This window comes from Fundulus heteroclitus, chromosome 5 (assembly GCF_011125445.2).
Source record: "Fundulus heteroclitus isolate FHET01 chromosome 5, MU-UCD_Fhet_4.1, whole genome shotgun sequence".
NCBI lineage: Eukaryota > Metazoa > Chordata > Actinopteri > Cyprinodontiformes > Fundulidae > Fundulus > Fundulus heteroclitus.
The window spans coordinates 40,393,687-40,413,206 of NC_046365.1; the positions used below are offsets into that span (position 1 = coordinate 40,393,687).

The 19,520-nt window shown below is 41.2% G+C and overlaps 1 protein-coding gene across 1 annotated transcript; it reads left to right on the forward strand.

Moving 5' to 3' along the window:
* Nucleotides 1-11,856: 11,856 nt before the first annotated feature.
* Nucleotides 11,857-12,905, forward strand: LOC118563235 (uncharacterized protein C14orf93-like). The gene is made up of 5 exons (XM_036137595.1): nucleotides 11,857-11,928; nucleotides 12,013-12,067; nucleotides 12,158-12,255; nucleotides 12,353-12,471; nucleotides 12,580-12,905. The coding sequence occupies exons 4-5, from the start codon at nucleotides 12,418-12,420 to the stop codon at nucleotides 12,886-12,888; spliced, it is 363 nt and encodes a 120-aa protein (XP_035993488.1). The 5' UTR covers nucleotides 11,857-11,928; nucleotides 12,013-12,067; nucleotides 12,158-12,255; nucleotides 12,353-12,417; the 3' UTR covers nucleotides 12,889-12,905.
* The last annotated feature ends 6,615 nt before the right edge of the window (nucleotides 12,906-19,520 follow it).

The window sequence follows — 19,520 nt, forward strand, 5'->3', positions numbered from 1 at the left end:
CACAATAGAACATTGATTTAAAAAGTGCTACAAACAAATCCTTTTTATGCATAAAAAACAACGCGTGCTTTGGCCTCTATAGGAACATTCATCTATGCATTTTCAACTGGTGGCAATTTTTCAATGCAGAAAGGTTTCTGCATTGGAAAATTGCATAAACGCCTTTATGCATTGCAACGCATAAAAGCCTAGTTAAAGAGAGCTGAAAAAAGTTTGAAAACAGTGGCATGGAACGAAGGAAAAAACAACATTTGAAGCTGAAAAAGACTTGAGACGGGTGGATGTTGACCCTCCAGCAGGACAACCACCTCATGCCCGAGCGACAATAGGATGTAGAATCATGTGTCAGAATGGCCTAGTCAAAGTTCATACATTAGTGATATTATAGGAAATGCATGGCTATATTTTTTATTTGCACTACCCATTTCCTTTCACTTCCCACTTCTAAAAAACATCTTTTGTTTGGACAGTTTCATAAAATCCCAAAAATTCGTTGGGATTTTATGAAACGTTCAATAAAGTTTGTGGTTGTAAAATGCGAAGAAAAAAAAAACATTTGAAACAAACAAATTTAACTCTTGGGAAATTCTTTCTTTGAAAAACCACAACAACACATGTTGAAAATCACAGATCATTTTCCTTCTGCTTCACAGTTATGAGCCGCTTTGAGTTGGTCCGTCGCATAAAACCCCAATAAAGTGCCGTTTGTTGAGATTTAAATACATAAAAACAAATACTGACCCGGCTACTCATCCCGGGTTCAGGCTCAACAGATTCTGCTGGCGTGTCGACTCTCCTGAATACCTGAGATTGGCCTCCAGGTGCGTTTCCTCACAAACAAATAAGGCGATGTGCTTTCAGCCCTACTTGGCACCGTTCGCTCAGCCGATCTCATGTTCCCACGTATCTTCAGATGTTCTGCTACCCGATGCCACGATCGTATTTGTCTTGGACATTGTTCTAGCTTTGATCACAGATTGGGGTAATTACTCCGGGCCTTATCCTTCCCTCTGGAAACAATGAGTGCAACAGGAGAAGCCGGGGCATTAGCATCAGACGCAGAGGCCAAGAGTTTGTGGGAACACGTGTGAGAGGATAAATCGACTCTCTGAACGCTGCCTCTATGCACAGGTATCACAAAATTAACTATAAGCAGGTAGTTTTCGGCATCCTGCCGTGAGTCAGCAGATCCGTACATCTGGCTGCAGACAAATGTTTGTGAACCGGCAACAATCCCCGGCTGCCAACAACGATTTATGAAGTGCTGATTTCCTTCTCGTGCATGCAAAAAATGTTTGTGCAGCTTCCTTTTCGTTAAAAATGCTGCCCGCATACCGTGATAACACTTTCCAACTCGGGTTCTTGTCCAACTGCACGGTAACTTCCTGGAAGCACTTGGACCTCCATCTCTGGGAATTGCGCATCCGGTCGTGATGGAATCTCAGCGCGGTTATCCATAAATACGGTGCCAAAAATTCCCAAAATAATGATCTCCTTATCATAGTAAAAAGTTTGCCGTTGTGAGATGTAATCCCTCCTGTGGTCTGCTGCAGCTCCTGGGAACATGTCACCAGAAACACCAGTTTACCATTAAATTAAATTAAACTGATTTATCGCTTTTATTTTAGCTTTTAGTTTAATTTAGTTTCAACGTTTCTGTATCTTGCCAAAAACAACCAAAAACAACAACCCCTAAATATATTGTTTTAAGCTCTGATGTTATTATAAATCATCATTTATAGCTCAAATTCCGTGTAGTTTGACAGAAAAGGAGAAAATACACAAACAGGTAAGGAACCAACCTGAATGCTTGAATTTGGATCTCGGTTTTGAAGGAATCGATCATTTTTCTCTGGAGTTTGACATGATTTCAGATGATTGATAAATTAACTCCAGCCACAGAACCACATCTCAAAGCTCACACCCTGTAATTCTAAATTTGGCTTCCGCATCCTCTAAGTTTTAAACACATTACAAGCCTAAACTTCAATCTATTTTATAGAGATTTTACGTGACAGACAGGTGGAAAATAATACATAGTTTTAGAAATATTTTACTGATAAGATCTGAAAACGGTTGTGTAATTTGCATTCAGTCACCCTGAATCGTTTTGTTAGAATCTCCTTTTACAGCCGTTAGAGCTGCAGGTCTTTTGGAAAATGCCTCCGCCAGCTTCGCACATCTGGAGACGGAAACTTTCTTCTTTACAAAATAGCCAAGCCAGATAAAATGGAGAGGGTGTGTGAACATCTTTTTTAAGTCTTAGCACATATTTTTTATTTGTGTACATGTCTGGACTTTAACTAGGCCATTCTAAGGCATGTACATGCCTTGATCTAAACCATCCAAATGCAGTCCTGGTTCCATGTTCAGGTTCGTCGTCCTGCTTGAAGGTGAAACTCCATCTCGTCCATCTAGTTTCTTCACAGCTCTGATGAGTTTCTGGGTTCCAGCTGAGAAGAAAAAACATTCCCACAGCATGATGCTGCCACCACCAGCGGGGATAGTGTGTTCAGAGTTAGTTTTCTGCCACACGCAGCGTTCTTCTCATCACTCTTCCATACTGGCCTGATCGGTGGATCGCAGGACTAATAGTTGTCCTGTAGATAGATTCTCCCTCCTGAGCTTTGGATCTCTGCAGCTCCTCCAGAGCCACCATGGTCCTCCTGCTTTTCTGACCAATGCTCTCCTGGTCCAGCCTGTCAGTCCAGGTGGACGTCCATGTCCTGGTAGGCCTGCAGGTGGTCCATCCTCTCTCCAGGTCCACATGATGGACTGATCAGAACTCTGGGATGTTTTTGTAGAACCCGACGGTGATTTAAACTGAACCAGAACTTCCTCCCTGACCCATCTGCTGTGGCTCTTTGGTCTCCATGATGCTGGTTGTTTTCTAAAGAACCTCGGAGGACAGAAACAGAGCAGCTGCATTTATACTAAGACAATAAAACCCACACGTTAACTCTTGTTTTAGTAAATATTGGACGGTTGGTTGCGACAGATTTTATTGCGGATTGGACATAAATGCATGCCACACTCACCAAGTCTCACCATTTTCTTCCACTTCAGAGCTATGCACTGCTTCGTCTAGGCATATAAACTTCCAATAAAATAGGGTGAAATTTATGGTCGTAACATCGTAAAATGTGAAAACTTTGCGGGGATGTGAATATGTTTGAAAAGCGCTTTGTTTTTGAGATCATGTGTTTGTAAGTTTAGTATTTTTGGACTATTGGGATACCAAATAAAGTTTCCTGAACTCGAGGAGTTTGCCAAAAGGAATAACTTAAAATAAAACTGCTGTCAACAGGGTAAATTTGTCCCGGTGAAAGCGTGAGTGGGATTTAAGAAGAAAGCCAGCCTCGCTGTTATTGTGCAACACTTGGAATCTGTTGACATCTCTTATTGGGGAAAAAAATCCCATGAGCACCGAGAGGAAAATGAGCGCACAGCAACAGTATCGAATGTGTATCCTGGGGGAGACTCTAACGCTATGATGGGCTGTGTTCAGATGCCAACATGTGATGATCCGCAGCGTGATGGTTTGCTCACAGTCTCCCGTAAGTAAACACCGTCGTCTCCGCCTCAAGTCTACAAACACGGTCAGGGTCCAAAGTGAAAAGTTTTTACACGCAGATCAGTTTTATCTTCACTGGTTGTGAAAAGAAAAATCTGTTTGTTTACCTCAACTCAAACTGATCTTGATTTTTTCTGAAAGCAGACGTCTCCAGGTCTGGTTTCAATGCAACGTTGGGTCATGAAGCCCCGAAGTGTTGCCAATTACTCATTTTTTAAATGGTTTTTAAATCTTTAAGTAAGTTAAAATTCACCTTCGCATAACGATCATCATTCCTTCCATCTTCCTGAGTTTTGCTGCTGCTTTCATCCTGTTATCTTTTCATCTCTGTCCTCCAAGAAGTAAACATAACATTTAAACAGGGTTTACAATCTAATCAGCAGTGTAAACTTATTTCCAACATTGTTCAAACAGAATACCGTCTGGTGGAAATAACATTGTCTTCAAGTGTTGGAAAATTACATTTATTCATCAAAAAACCAACACACTGTCAGGGAACTACTTCGGTTCAGTGTTTGTTAATCAGGTTCCTGGCAGAAAAACCCAGAAGTAGAAGAAAAGAAATGGGGCAACAAGTAGGTTCATGTGTGCTTGGAGACCTGCTCAAAATCAATCAATCAATCAATCAATCAATCAATCAATCAATCAATCAATCAATCAATCAATCAATCAATCAATCAATCAGTCCATCTATCCAGAGACTAATGAATCTGTTGTGAACATAAATTTTCAAGTCTTGCCAAAGGTTCGTAGCTGAATAAAGGTGTAGACTTTGATTGGGCCTTTGTGACACATGGTTGTGCTTTCATTCAAACTATTCCACTGTAGGTCTGGCTGTAGGGGGAACCTTCTTTTCATTTTAAAATAAAATCACAAACCCTCTGGTCATCAATACCACAGAAAACACACCATATATGTCATGATTTTGGCAGTTTTTTTTGGGACATTCTGGACTGATTTAATCAATCAGCTCTGTCACCTCCCAGCCACCACTCAGCACCTGATCAACTCCACCTGCTACATCTAATTCTTGCCAACTCCACTCACCTGTCACTCACGTTTTATACCTGCCTCGGCCAACCCATCCCTGCCAGAAGGCCGCTTTGATGCTCCCAGTTCCTCTGTGCTCAGCCTGTTGGACTCAGTTTCTCTGCCTATGATCAGCCCTCACTGAGGAGGTTTTCCAGTGTCTGCATGCTGCTCATATCTGCCCTGTTTCACAACAGTTCCTGCTGCTTGCTCTGCCCGCTTTGGTGAGCCATCACCCTGCATACGTCTTCAAGTCTGTCACCGCATGCTACTCCTACTCAGTTCTTCTATTGGTTCTGTCAGTCATCCCACCTGCATTCTCTGGTCTCCTGCATCCTCTGATCTTCTGCCTCATCTGCCATTATTCACTTTTCACTATAAACTTTTTAAAACAAAGCCGGCTCAATATCAGGTATCTCCAGCAGTAAGCATTCAGTTCATGCTTTTTCACTCCCGCGTTTAGCTCCCTCTGTTTGTCCATCACATCTGACCAGCTTCGTTGTCCCTGCTGATGTAAAACATCCTGCAGCATGATGCTGCCACCACCGTGTTTCAGGATAGATGTGATGTGCTTAGGTTCATGTGCAATGTTAGTTTTCCTTCACCCCCATATTTTCCATGTAGTTTTAAAAGTTCAGTTTCGGTCTCATTTGACCAGAGCACTGTCCTTGACATGTCTGCTGGGTTTTCTACATGTACTTTAAACAGGACTTTTTATAGCTTTTCTTTAGCAAAAGCTTTCCTCTCGTCACTCTTCGTTAAAGGCTCAGACTAACTGTCAATCCTTGGATTCAGGAAGATCATTGTGGTGTTCACCCTGGCCATGGGATGGTAGAAGACATCTTTACCCCCACAGAATTTCTGAAATTAATGAAATTTAGTGTTTCAAATGTGTTTTTTGGATCTGGACGTGGTTGGAAAGGACAGTTTGTGAAGAAGTACTGGTATTTGTTAAAAATGTATACATTCTGTGAGGATAAGATCAAGGGTATGATGGCATGAGCGGGTAGGACAGTAAACTTTTTGGGTCAAGCCAATACAATCTAAGATTGCATTAAAGGCTGTTTTCACTGTCAGTGTCTCCATGCTGAAAATCTCCCCCTTATATTTACTTTATAATTAATTGGTGTTAAAGTCTTTGAACTCTACACAGATCACTTTTGTGTCTGACACTTACAGAATGTACACTTTAGCTCTAGGATTTAATGTGATTTACCAGAGGCTCTAGTTTCACATTGCCTGAAGCCACTGTGCTATGAAACAATTTCTGGGAAAGGATTTGGGAAATAATTTACGTGCAACGACATGGGATCTTTTCATTTACACTCAACCAAAAGGGATATTTTGTTCCTTGTTGTTGACTAAGGAACGGTTCATCTCTTTGTGCCTGGCCACAGACGCGTTATTCACTTTCTCAAAGCCACATTCCAGCCAGCGTTATGTGTGCAGTGACTGAAGAACAAAATGCTTCCAATATGCATCACATATGCCGTCAACAACTGTCCAGGACAAGAATGGCTCAAAATGTCTCCCAGAAATCCAAGAGCCTTTAAGTCCTCAAGTGATGTCAAAACCACCGTGACAAATGTGGCTTTGCACATCAATTATGGCCGAATGATATTTGACCAGATGTTGCAGAGTCCTGAAGCCTGATCAGGACATTCTCTGAAAGTTTGAATTGATTCTCCTCGACTGAGCTGTCTCACACTCACTGCCAGTTCAACCACATTTAATTTGGATTGACTCAGACTCTAGTCTCTTTTCTAGTAGCAGACCTCCGTGAAGAAAACATCTGTTGTGTAAATACTCTTGCCTGACATGACTGATCTTCACTTCACTCATCAAGTTGTGTTGTCTCACGGAGATGCTGAAGAGCTTCTCTCAGTGTATTTTAAACCAAACCTGTATCGCTGTCATGTTTCACCATGGTTGCTCCAGTGAAGCATCGGGTGTCTGTGAGTATTTTCTAGGGTACCTCCTGATGTCTAATAGCATAAACTATATTCAAATAGACATTGTGATTGATTTGCTGCATTAGACTGTGTGCTCGGATGTGCAAACAGGAGATTTGGCCTTTTTGTTGGAGCCACACTGATGGAAATCAGTTGGCAGTATTCATATTGTCTTAGACATGACTTTTCTGTACATATAAAATGCCTTTTTTGGTTTGCTATATCCCTGACAAATGATGAATAATTATATTTATAAAGTTTCTCTTTTGTCTCTTTTGTCTGTTTTCACTCACAGCCTCGCAACAAAACTTTGCTTAAATGTATATTGTGAATGTGCAATTGAATGACAAAGTCTTTCTACGTCTAAGTCTAATGGCAGGAAAAAAAGAGTCATGGCTTTTTGACATATTTTGAAGACATACAATATGTTATCAGGCCTCAGCGTGGTGTTCTGGAATTTTTGTTGTGACAGAACAACAAAAAGTTATTTATATTCATATTAGTCCAGTACAGCCAGCTACCTTAAAAAGGCACCTGTGTGTACAGGTGACTTAATAAATTAGAATATCACTGTTTGACACTGTTTTTTTTTTCCTGCATTGTTACATTCTGATCACTGCTGCACTTTATATTGTAATGTTATCTTATTCCAAATGCAAGGGGGGATCTTTGGCTCCTCACAACCACTACTGAGCATTTTTCTCATGGATAAACCTCACAGACTCAAGCTCACTCTCACAAACACCTACAGGTGCTTGGATCCAGGTACTTACAGACTCACTTCTACACAGAAAACTCCTGTTATTATCTTCAGCTGTCACTTTATACATTTTGTATTATTACTGTATATTCTTCAGTGATGGTATCAATGCGTTGGTTGTTTGTTCCTGTAATACTTTATCGGCTGGTTCTGCTGTTCTCTTTATATCTCTCTTTGCAGGTGTAGAAGCAGACTCAGAGGATGTTATATCGCTCTCTCCCTTTCCTCTCCTTTTTTCTTTCCCCTTTTCTCTCTTTTTTTTAGCATTTTGGCTCATCTGTTTCTCTCCTTTTTTTCCTCTTCTACCTTTCCATTTCAGTGTCCATTTAACATGAAATAGTCCCAGAATAAAGTCTAATAAAGCTTCTTGCATATATAAATCAAGCGGAGCACTACGGTGAAAGCAGTAAGGCTCCACTTGTGAAAGTAAAACCTGTTTGGCTCTTTATGGCATTAAGATAAAAATTCTTAATGCTACAGGATTACAAACAGGACACACACAAAAAAAGAGTATGTGTAATACTGTCTTAAAGCAATAGTTGGTAATCCTGTTCAGAAATACTTTTTGTTATTCTGGGTAAAATCGTCCTTCCATCCGGAAAGAAGTCACTACATTATATATTGAGAAAAAGGAGGTTAAAAATGGATCTCTATGGGAGCTGCAGGCCTATAAAATCTCTGACCAATCCCCGCTCTTCACACTAAAGAGCAGGGATTGGTGCTTTTAATCCGACAAACAAGCCTCATCAGAAAGCATTTTCTAATTCAATGACTTGAATATGAATTTGAATATAAATGCAGCTCTTCTATTTTTTTTTTTTTGAGAACTTAGAGAACAGCCAGCATCATGGAGACCAAGGAACCCAGCAGACAGGTCATGGAAGAAGTTCTGGTCCAGTTTAAAGCACAGTTAGGTTCTACAGTAACATCCCAGAGCTCTGGTCAATCCATCTGGACCTGAGAGGGATGGACCACCTGCAGACCTACCAGGACATGGACGTCCACCTGGACTGACATGCTGGACCAGGAGAGCATTGATGAGAGAAGCAGCTAAGAGGCCTGAGGGAACTCTGGAGGAGCTGCAGAGCTCCATGACTCAGATAAAAAAATCTATTGAAATGACAAGTATCAGTTGGGCACTTCACAAATCTGGCTTTTATGGAGGAATGGCAAAAAGAAAGCCATTGCTGGAAAAAAGAAAATCACCCTTGTAGGGGACACAGCAAAAATGTGGAAGAATGAGACTAAAACTAAACTAGTTGGCCTATGCATTCATGGTGAAACATGGCGCTGGCAGCATACTGTTGACGTTCTGCTTTTCCTTTGCTGGTCAGAGTTGATGGGAAGGTGGTTTGACCTAAAAACAGTGTAATGACTGAGGAAACAGTCCGGGGCTCTGGATGTTCAGCTCCCAGCAGGAAAATGACCTTAAAGATGCAGCCAGAGATCCACTGGGATGGTTTAGATCAAAGCATAATGTTAGAAAGTTCAGTCCAAGTGCAGGCCTAAGTCCAAATGAGAATCTGTGGCAATGGTTATGAATTGGTGTTCTCAGATGTTCTCCATCCAGTCTAACACAACTTGAGGTATTTTGTAAAGATTGATGGCCAAAACCTTCAGATGCAACATGTGGAGAGCTGCTGGAAACAAAAGACCTGCAGCTGCAAGCGCAGCAAAAGCTGCTGCAACAAAGAATCAACTCAAGTGGACTGAATACCAGTGCCGACCGTAGGTTTCAGATTTTTATTGGCAAAACATTAAAACCTATCTACAACTGCATTTTATATTCCACTTCACAGTCATGCACTGCTCTGTGTTGGTCTATCGCACACAATCCCAACAAAATGCAGTGCAGTTTGTAGCTGTGACTTGACAAGTAAGAAAGAAAAAAAAACCTTCAGAGGGTGTAAACACAAGGTGCTCTGGGCTTTTAGAGAATTTAACTTCTTTTACCCTAACTGTAAACCTGCATCCAGTGGATACAGATTGATCAAGTGAATGAATGAAAAAATAATGGATTTATTTTGAGCATTTTGAACCTTAAAAGAAAAATATAAAATATAAATATGACAATTTAAAGCAGGATCAGGTTCTACATCAACATCCCAGGGCTCTGATCAATCCATCATCTGGACCTGGAGAGAGGATGGACCTCCTGCAGACCTACCAGGACATGGACGTCCACCTGGACTGACAGGCTGGACCAGGAGAGCATTGATCAGAGAAGCAGGAGGACCATGGTGGCTCTGGAGGAGCTGCAGAGCTCCATGACTCTTGCCTTGAACATAATCATATTCCGTTGGCAGAACAGGGTGACATGAGACACAGAGTACTCCTGGGTCAATGTGAGCTTCTGAGCTTTCTGTGTCTCTGCTCTCACTGCATGAAAAGTGAGATTTTCGTCACTATGCGGCACTGTAGATTGTCGTGGAAGTTCAGGTTAACGGCTGTTCACGGCAATTTGCAGGCAACACCGAAAACTGCCGTGAATTGTCAGAAATTGACGTGGGCCTACCTTGGGAGTTGTCCCCCCATGACCCCCCTCCTCCTAATTCTAGGGGAGGCTTTAACATGTAAATGAAAATGCTGTGAGCTAAACAAATGTAAATCAGGGTTGCAGGGGGAGTTTTACCCCAAGTGACATTTCTCTAAAAGGTAAGAAAATCTCTGGTACAAATAGATCAGGCTCTATATAACCTAAATATAGACTCTTACATTTTACCTTGAATTGATTTATTTAATTAAAGTATGCTAGATTACTGTGTATGCCATTAGCAATGGCAAATGTTATGTAAAAAAATACACAAAATAATTTATTTCAAAAATTTGTTTTAATCAGAATCAGTTGGTAAAATGTGAATCAGAATCAGCAAGGTAAAATGTGCATTCCATGCAAACATTAGAATCAGAATGAGAGGTCTGCAGAGATCACAGTCTCCTAGAGCTCAACTACTGTGCATAGTGGCATGACTACAGTGACCTTTTTTTTGGTCTTACTTAAATGCACAGAGGATGTATTAACTACACATCTCCCAGCAATGCGCTCAACTGGCAGAAATTATGCTGGGTATGACGTGTCTGTTCCCTGCAAGCCCCAAACTTCTATTGGCTTTCGTTCTGCTGACACCAAAACACTGTGCTTCACATAAAGCATATCAGCTGTGTCATTGCATGACAAAGTCCCAACCATTTGTCTTCTCAAAATACTGGCAAATTCTGCACCATATTCACATGTCCATGGCATATGAAGCTGTTGGCTCTGCTGAAATTGCCTCATAATCTGGACTTCAATTGTCCTATTGTTGTGATTAAACTTTCCCAGTATTCCATTAAAACGCTCAAATGAAAGCAGGGTTAACATGGGGTGCAAGTTTTGAATCGCATAAAAATGTGTATGTGTCACTAATTAGGTCAAGAATAGATTATGGGAGTGTGGTATATGGTTCAGCGGCTAAGTAGGTTAAAAAAATTTTACGTTATTCAAGCTAGAGCATTGAGAATTTGTTTAGGGGCAGTTAAATCAACTCCAGTATGTGCTTTACAAATAGAATCAGGAGAAATGCCATTATGTATCAGAAGGCAACATATAATGGTTAATTACTGGATAAATTTAAAAGGACATAATGAAGATCATCCAGTTATGAAAGTATTAGAAAGTTGTTGGGAAAGACGAAAGGGTCAATTTAATAGTTTTGGATGGATTGGGGATGATAGAGCAAAAACATTTAATGTATATAACAAAGAATTCAGTCCAACAGTATTGTGGGCTTTGAGACCTACATGGATATGGAAATATATTAATATAGATAGATCATTATTAAATATTAAGACAAGAAATATAATAGATATCTGCCAAGAATTTTACAATCAAATACAGATTAAATATAATGATTATTTGCAAAGTTATACTGATGGATCGAAAAATCCAAAAAATGAAGCAACTAGTGTAGCTGTAGTGATTCCTGAATTAAAAATTAATATTTCAAAAAGAACATCTAATTATTTTAGTATATATGCGGTAGAATTATGTGCTATATTATTAGCTTTAGAATGGGTGGAGGATACAAATATAAATAAAATAATAATTTGTAGTGATTCATTATCTGCATTATTAAGTATAGAAAAGGGATGTACAAAGATTTTTCGTTTTTTTTTTTATTCTGGGATCATAAGGATTTGAAGGATATATATTAGGATCCAATAGATGGCAGTAATGCAACAACTATGGATGCAAGCTGTCGTTAAATCCTAAAGAAGAAGAAAAAGAAGAAGAAGAAGAAGAAGAAGAAGAAGAAGAAGAAGACGACGACTTTACTGTGTTTGGATTTTACTGGTATGCCGGACAACGTCTCGCGTTCAACTCCTCTAGGACGCGATCCACAACTTTCAGCCAGTCCGCAGACTGACGAGAAGAAACTGCTGATTGCTATCAGTGGACTGTCTCGTCAGCTTACTCAACATACTGCCGACATGAATGAGCGGTTCACTCAACTGCAGAATTCGGTAAACTCCAGGTTGCTGTCCATAGAGGACAAGATGGCGGCTCTGCAGTCGAAGAACTGTGCTGGAGAGACTAACTCCAAGAAGAGAAGACGGATGCACAAAAGCTTGCGGTAAGAATATATTTGACTGCTAGCTAAGCTAAAAGTAGCCTAGCCATAACCCAAAGCTAAGGGTGTATTTTTTGTGATTTACAGTACGCCGTCTTCACAACTCGGAGACAAATTGCAGGCGCTATGAACCGGCGCAAGGGTAAGATTTAAAGAATATGCTTTCATTCTGCGATAAAAGGAAATAGATACGGATAGATACCGATCATAACTGTACATTTTGTTTTCACAGACTAAGCACGCCTCATAATGAGGCAGTTACCTCCTATCTGCTCGGAGCAATAACTGCAAGCCTCGATTTACACTATATTGATAAAGACGACGTTGTGTGTAAGGGACTTGTTTTACTGTTTCTCCCTTGTTTTTAATGTTACTGTGACTTGCGTTTGGTTTTTATTCATACCACTCTCATTTATTTGTTTTCCAGCCGCCTGTGAGACGTATTACGAGACGGTACGCAGGAGCTTCAGATATACGCAGCCAGAGAACTCAATGCGGGCGGAAGCTGCCAAGAATTCAGCTCGGAGTCGAGCGAGAAGAAAGAGGGTAAGACTTTATTTGGTGACTATTTTTCAGGTGCATTGATAGATGTGTTGTGTCCATACGCAGTGCATCCCATCGCATAATACTGATTCATTGTTTTGTTTTTTACAGCTGCAGGAATCGAGGCAGAGCGTGCTAGCTGATGAGGAAGTGGAACTCTGGATGTCCGCCACCGTCGACCTCATGTCTGACGAGGAAGATGGCGTCGTTGGCGGGGTCTCTGGATGGATTGTACCGCCGTCATTTCGTAGGCCGGATCTCTCTGAACTCTGTGTGAAGCTGCAGTCCCGGTTAGAGGCGACTCCGAAGTACAAAGCCATGCACAGCAGGCGTCTGCACATCGGACCTGCCTCGGAAAGAACGCCGCCAGCAGTTGCCTACAACCCCGAGGAGGCGCACGGACAGTTCACGGAGTTGTAGTTTTTTGGATACGCATGTGTGGGAAGATCCTCGCGTTGTATATAGTTGTGTGTGTGTGTGTGTTTTTAATAAAGCTCTTTCTTTGCATAAACATCTTCCTGGCAAATGTTAATTTCCTGTATAAATTCATTCATGTCCTTGAAGGTAGCCTAATGATAGTGTAGTAGCCTACATAAGATAACATGAATATACAGCAATATATATATATATATATATATATATATATATATATATATATATATATATATATATATATATATATATATATATATATATAATAAACCAACCAACCAATCACGAGTGATTTTACTAGTTTGAAAATAATGGTTTCAGCCAATACTGAGTAAGAACATTCTGGCCTGCCCTGGCCACGTGTGGTTTTGCTGCCAATCAGGAGCGATTTTACTTATTTAAAAATAGTGGTTTCAGCCAATACTGAGTAGGTTATTCATGCCAGACCTGGCCAGCCGCGCGGGTTCGCTGCATTCATATGCTAATTAGGGCCATTAGTGCAGCTGATCGCTCTCCACATACGTCAGAGTCCGGTTCCGACAATTTGTGGCACTGAAAACGGCGACAAGCACGGGTTGCAAATTGTCGTTAACTGCCGAAAATTAGGGAGATCTGCGGTAGTTTACGGGGACGAAAATCTCACTTTTCATGCAGTGTCTGTCTTCTCTAAGCCCCAGTGGGTGGAGGCAGATGAGCGTTCACACTGAGCCTGGTTCTGGTTCTGCTGGAGGTTCTCCTCCCTGTTAAAGGGGAGTTTTCCTCTCCACTGTCGCTTCATGCATGCTCAGTATGAGGGATTGCTGCAAAGCCATCAACAATGCAGACGACTGTCCACTGTGGCTCTACGCTCTTTCAGGAGGAGTGAATGCTGCTTGGAGAGACTTGATGCAACCTGCTGGGTTTCCTTAGAGAGGAAACTTTCTCACCAACCTGGAGGATCTGATGGAGTCTGACTTTGGAAAGAGCCTTGAGATGATGTGTTGTGAATTGGTGCTATATAAATAAACTCTTATTGAATTGTTTCTTCTTTGAACGGCTTTGTGAACGACACAGAAGTAAAGAAATCTCTGGTTTGCTGTCGTTTGGAAACACTGCCATGAACCAGATGAGAATCAGAGATATTTCACACTGCAAAAAGGGAACTAAAAGTGAGTAAAATGTTCTTGAAATGAATGTACTTGCTCTTGATTTGAGTTGGTAAGTCTATGGTGTGAGATAACTGTCAATAAAACTATGTGTCATCTGTGAGAATACAAGTCCTGATATCTTTTTGGTCTTCTTCTGGTGTAATGGGGGTTGGTGAACAACTTTCAGGTGCATTACTGCCACCAACTGGAAGGTGTGTAACAGCTTTCTCAGGGGTTGTAGATTCATACTCATAAATGTGTGACTTTCATACAGTTGCAAAGTTGTGTCTTTGCAATTTGTATTCATAACCTCTAAATTTGTATTCTCACAGATGAAACATCTGATGTCTCATGTATGAGTCGACAAGGAACAAATACAAATCTGTAATTAATTCACGTTTACTGACTTACATTTACAAATTCACACACCTCCGCACACGTCTATATTGACAGTTTTTTTACCCCATATAGGTTTAAATGATCTGCCAATGGAAAAATGTTTTTGCATTTAAAATAGGAACAAATCTCCATCTTCTTGTTTCAAATGCAGTTTACCTAATTATCTTATTTAAGGGGTCAAAATACTCATTCCATTGGCAGATAATCTTATTCAGCTGCTCAAATCAAGGACAAATACACTAATTTCAGGAAAATTTCACTTACTTTTAGCTCCCTTTTTGCAGTGCAGCTGCTCTGAAGACGGGCCACGATTGTTCCTGTGTAAAATTGCTTCATCTTCTTTTGGACGACTCCTGAATGCCCAGTTTAAGAAAACACATTTTAAAATCTAAAAACCAAAAACACATGACGTGCGTTTGTTTGGTAACCTAAAACAAGTTGCAGTCAGACATCAGGTTGCTCCATCATTTAGGGAGGTTGTGTATGTTTTCCTGCAGATATGACTGATCTGAGGTTTGCGATTAATGCAGCACTAATATGAAAATATTCCAGGCTTTCCACAAACAGACATTTCCTCTGTTACTCAGTGCTGAAAGATGAGCAATGGAAGATAAGAAGCCAATGCATCACAAGCGTTGGTCAACAGAGCACAAAGGAGCCGGTGATGGGAGGCGGTCAGTGGATGAGGGCGCTCCCTGCCTGGTGGGTCAAAAGTCATCTGTGAGTAATGAACCCATCCAGAGTTAGGGCTCCTTTGGACCATTTAGAGAAAAGAGTTCTGTCTCCTGTTTTCTTGCTCTTATGTCCATAAAGATGTGTCCAAAGAAGCTTTTACAATAAAAAAAAAAACAGCCAACAATAACAAGTTAGACGTTTTCCTGCAGAAAACCCAAACATGCATCATGAATGCACCACAGGGACCAACTGTTTGTTCACAGAGAGCCCAGAGAGGGCCACCAGATGGAAGTCTGACTTTTACTGTACAACATTTCATTATAAGGCTCTGAGGGGCTTCAGTCCTACTTGTTTCTACCCTTTTCTTCAGAGAACTAAAAGCCGCTCTGCCGTTCTCTGCTCCTCGTGCTCGAACTCGAGCGGGAAGGAAAGCTTCAGGTTTTCTGCAGTCTGAACTGAAACCGCCAGACGCTCCATTATAAACAAACAGCAACAGAAATCCTTACAACACAGCCTGTGTTTTTAATCTGGAATTATTACCTTGACAATTACCTTTTGATCGTCAAATTGTTTGCACTTTACATATTTTAACGGTGGTTTTGTTCGTGTCGTCTGTCTTGTCCGCTGTGACTTCCAGGGCCAGCTCACCCTTGGGAATGAGGTCTTGGTCTCATGGGTCTTTGATCTGGTTAAATAAAGGTTTAATAAAATATGTAAAACACACATAGATAAATCCTGGGATTAGGATTATATGTCTCCTAATTCTCTGTTTGTTTGAGTTCATTTGGAGCTGTGGAAACATGCAAGCAGTCAGAATTTCCTCGGCTCATTGCGTGTTTGTCAGAACCGGTCCAGTGTGAGTGATAATTCCCCCGCTGAGAGTCCAGTTATCCATGGTTTTGTTGTCTTGGGGGTTTTCGTTGGACTGTCCCACAGCTCCTGGGTTTTCCATCTGACACGCGGTTCTGTTTGGAGAACCTCGCCCCAATCAGCCACACTAAAGACTGCGACTGATCATATTGTGACATTATTATAATCAGCGCTATTTTAAAGACAGCGGGCTCAACGGGCCGACTGAGTCTGTTCCTGATCCTCTGAGCTCTGCTTTGGGTTTTTGAGTTTTCGGGCCATGATCTTGTTTTTTAGCTGATGAACCGCCTGTTTGAGTTTCAATCATTTGCCGGCTTTTGTTTTGGCTCTTCCTCCTGTTTCTTCTGCTTGCGTTTTAAAGCTTTTCTTATTACCCGGGTGCGACCCAGCAGCGTAAACTGAGACCACATGTGACTTTTTCCCTGCTCCCAAGGTTTTGATGATGACATACGTATAGCTGTGATTTCCTTTGGTCTATGTCAGATTGGAGTTACTGGTCCTCCATTTCATCACTTCAAGCCAGTTTCCATCATGTCAGCTGTTGCTTTATTTTTATTATGTTGCATTTGGGTGGCTGAGCTTGGCCCGCAGATTGCAGATTCCTGTAAAAGTTAATTTCACTCAAGATTAAAATGGATAATTTCCAAAAACCCTTTTAAATCCATGCCAGGCCAGTGTGTGGCAGTAATGCCTCCATCAGCAAACGGTTAACTTCACCCAAAGAAATCACTGCTGCCTCTCAATAATTGACTGTTTCTCTAGCTAAAGCCAGAGTTTAATATCGACAGGATTAAGGCTAATCTACACAGACATAAAAAAGATGATTAAAAGAAGCAACACCATGGTTGTTTTTATTTCACGTCTTGGATTTGGTTTTAATTTCTTCCGCATGCAGATGATGATTCAACACATCTGAGTCCCAGCGAGCACGAATAATGGCATCAGGAGAGAAACAGAGCTATTAGCTGTTAGTTATGAACTGCATAAATCTGCCCGTTACTGAAGAAAGCCTGAAAATGGTCCATATGTGGTGGAAAACTAACCCTACATGTTACACCCTGAACACATCATCCCCTCTATAATGCATGGTGGTGGCAGCATCATGCTCTGGGGATGCTTTTTTTCCACCAGGGATAGAGAAGCTAGTAAGAACCGACTGGAGGGTGGATGGAGCTGAAAGAACTTAAAACTCACCTTTTTTAGAAAGGCACACTCTGCCTAGTTGTTGTTTTTATCTGTTTGCCATTTTAGCAGATTTGGGATCAGATGTAAAGTACATTTAATTTAATAATATTAATAGAGTAAGTGTATTATTGTTATTTTCATTAAATGCAGAGGCGTCCGACCAGAGCTACAATGGATCGGTTTAAATCCAAAGATATTCATCTGTTAGACGAGTCCAGTCAGAATCCAGACCCAAATCCAGAATCATTTGGTTTGACTGAGCTTGAGCTACTTTGGAAAGATTAATGTGCAAAAACAAAAGCTGCAAAGGTTTCTCTTCATATTAGTGGCTTAACCATAAAGTACAGCTTTTTAGTTTAATAGATGAGATGATTGTAGATTTCAGGAGAAACAGGATTATGTCCAATAGCATTTAAAAACCATGGTGTTTACCTGGACTGGAGATGCAACGGTGATGCCGTCAACAAGAAGGGACGGAGCAGGCAGGACTTCCTCGGGATGCTTAGGTCCTTCAGGGTTTGCAGCACAATGCTGCAGATCTTCTATGAGTCTGCTGCGGACAGCGTGATCTCCTCTGTCATCATCCAGGGGTAGCAGCATCAGAACCAGTGGTTTAAAAAAGCTCAACTAGCTAATAAAGACGGCTGGTTCTGTTCTGGGGACTCCTCTGGATCCTCTGGAGATGATTGCCCAGAAACGGATCCTTCAGAAAACCAAGACTGACCCTAACCGCTGCAGGAGCCCCTTCCTGCCACAACCATCCCCATCTGCAACATCTATGAAGAAATGTGGATTATATGAGTTAAAGCAACATTTTCTTCTTCCTGTTGGGATCAATAAAGTATTTTTTGAATTTTATTTAAAAGCGCATATCAATTTCCGTCTCCTTCTTAGTTAAGCACTACTTTGCTTTGGTCTGTTGCATAAAACTCCCCAAAAATACCTTCGTTTTGAGGTTAAAACATGACAAACCATGAGGAAGAGTTTATGATTGCTTTGGCTGTGGTGTTTTCAGGCAGTTGCAGCCTCATCCAACAGTCAGATACTACAGTGAGTGAAGGTCAGCCGGTACGGAGGAGGCCTTCCAGGAGCTTCAGACAGCATCAGCAGCATTCATAGAGCTTGACGGGGGCGTTTTCCGCTTGCCTGCAGCCTGCAGATCATGAAATGCAAACGCCACTGATTGTTCAGGGCTCACTCTTTCGTCTTTGTTCTACCTTCTGATTAGTTAGTATTTTCTATGTGGGGCAAAGACACAGTCAGTTTCACAAGGTCAGCATCAATAACTGCCTTCATCTGGCCCAGTCACATCAAACCACCAAAACACGACAGACCATGGAGAAAAACTGCAATAAAGAGGATTTTTTTTCAGTCGTTCTGTGATTTATGGATGTTGGACACCTCTGCGCAGCTTAGAGGGGCTGCAGGGGTTGAACAGCAGCTTAGGTCTTAACCCTCAGGGATATTATTGATACTAGAAGAGTATGAAATGTTGTGACAGTCTGAGAGGCCCATAGGTGGACAGGAATTCCAGCAGGATTATTTTATTAAGAGAAGTGAGAATGCTGAGAGAGATAACAGTTCTGTCGCGGGCTCATAATATGAAGTTATGTTGCAGCACATGTGCAGCAACTGTGAACTTCCAGACAGGGCAGATTTCTATCCTCTGTTTTTCACAGGGAGGACCAGAAACGGGAAAGATTTTCACCGCTTTTACTTTCCTGACATTTGCAGCCTCGGATAAAAGATTCAATTAGCAGCAACTCGACCAATTCTATCATTAAATTGTTATCATAATAAAATTGTGACTAAGTTATCGCTAAGAGCTCACTCCACTAGTTTGTGTTGAGCTACTTTTACTCACAGTAAAAAATCTGCCAAACTCTTAAGGACAGGAGGACTTCAGTGATTTAGGACCTAAGCATCTGAAACTCGTCTTCGTGTCATTGAGCAGGAAACTGCGGCCAAAGGATGTGTTAGCATAGTTTCCCTATGAAAAAGTGGTCAGCTGGTATGACCGAGAGTTGAAGCTCCATCCCATTGTTGACCAGGAATCTTGGATTTCCTGAGATAATTGATCACTTTGTGGTGCAAAGGTCGGATAGTTTGGGCTCTGACTAATTAACTCATCCCAACCAGAAACGTTCCAGCTCTGACCAGCACAGCTGGGACCGGCCCATAAAAACGTCCATCAATAGGCAGAGCTTGTGATATAATGGTGGTATTGTTTGCAGAGAAAGAAATTCTTTAGTTTTTCCTGATCCGGAGACTCTTGTGTTCTATCCATGAAAGAACCACAACCAAATTAACCGAGAACTTCTTCTCGTTATCTGCATGTTTTTGCATATGATAAAAAATAAGCAG

Coding starts and splice junctions, on each gene's coding strand:
- LOC118563235 (XM_036137595.1), top strand. CDS start 12,418: ATGCGGGCGGAAGCTGCCAAGAATTCAGCTCGGAGTCGAGCGAGAAGA. Junction 12,472..12,579: donor GTCGAGCGAGAAGAAAGAGG/GTAAGACTTTAT, acceptor TGTTTTTTACAG/CTGCAGGAATCGAGGCAGAG.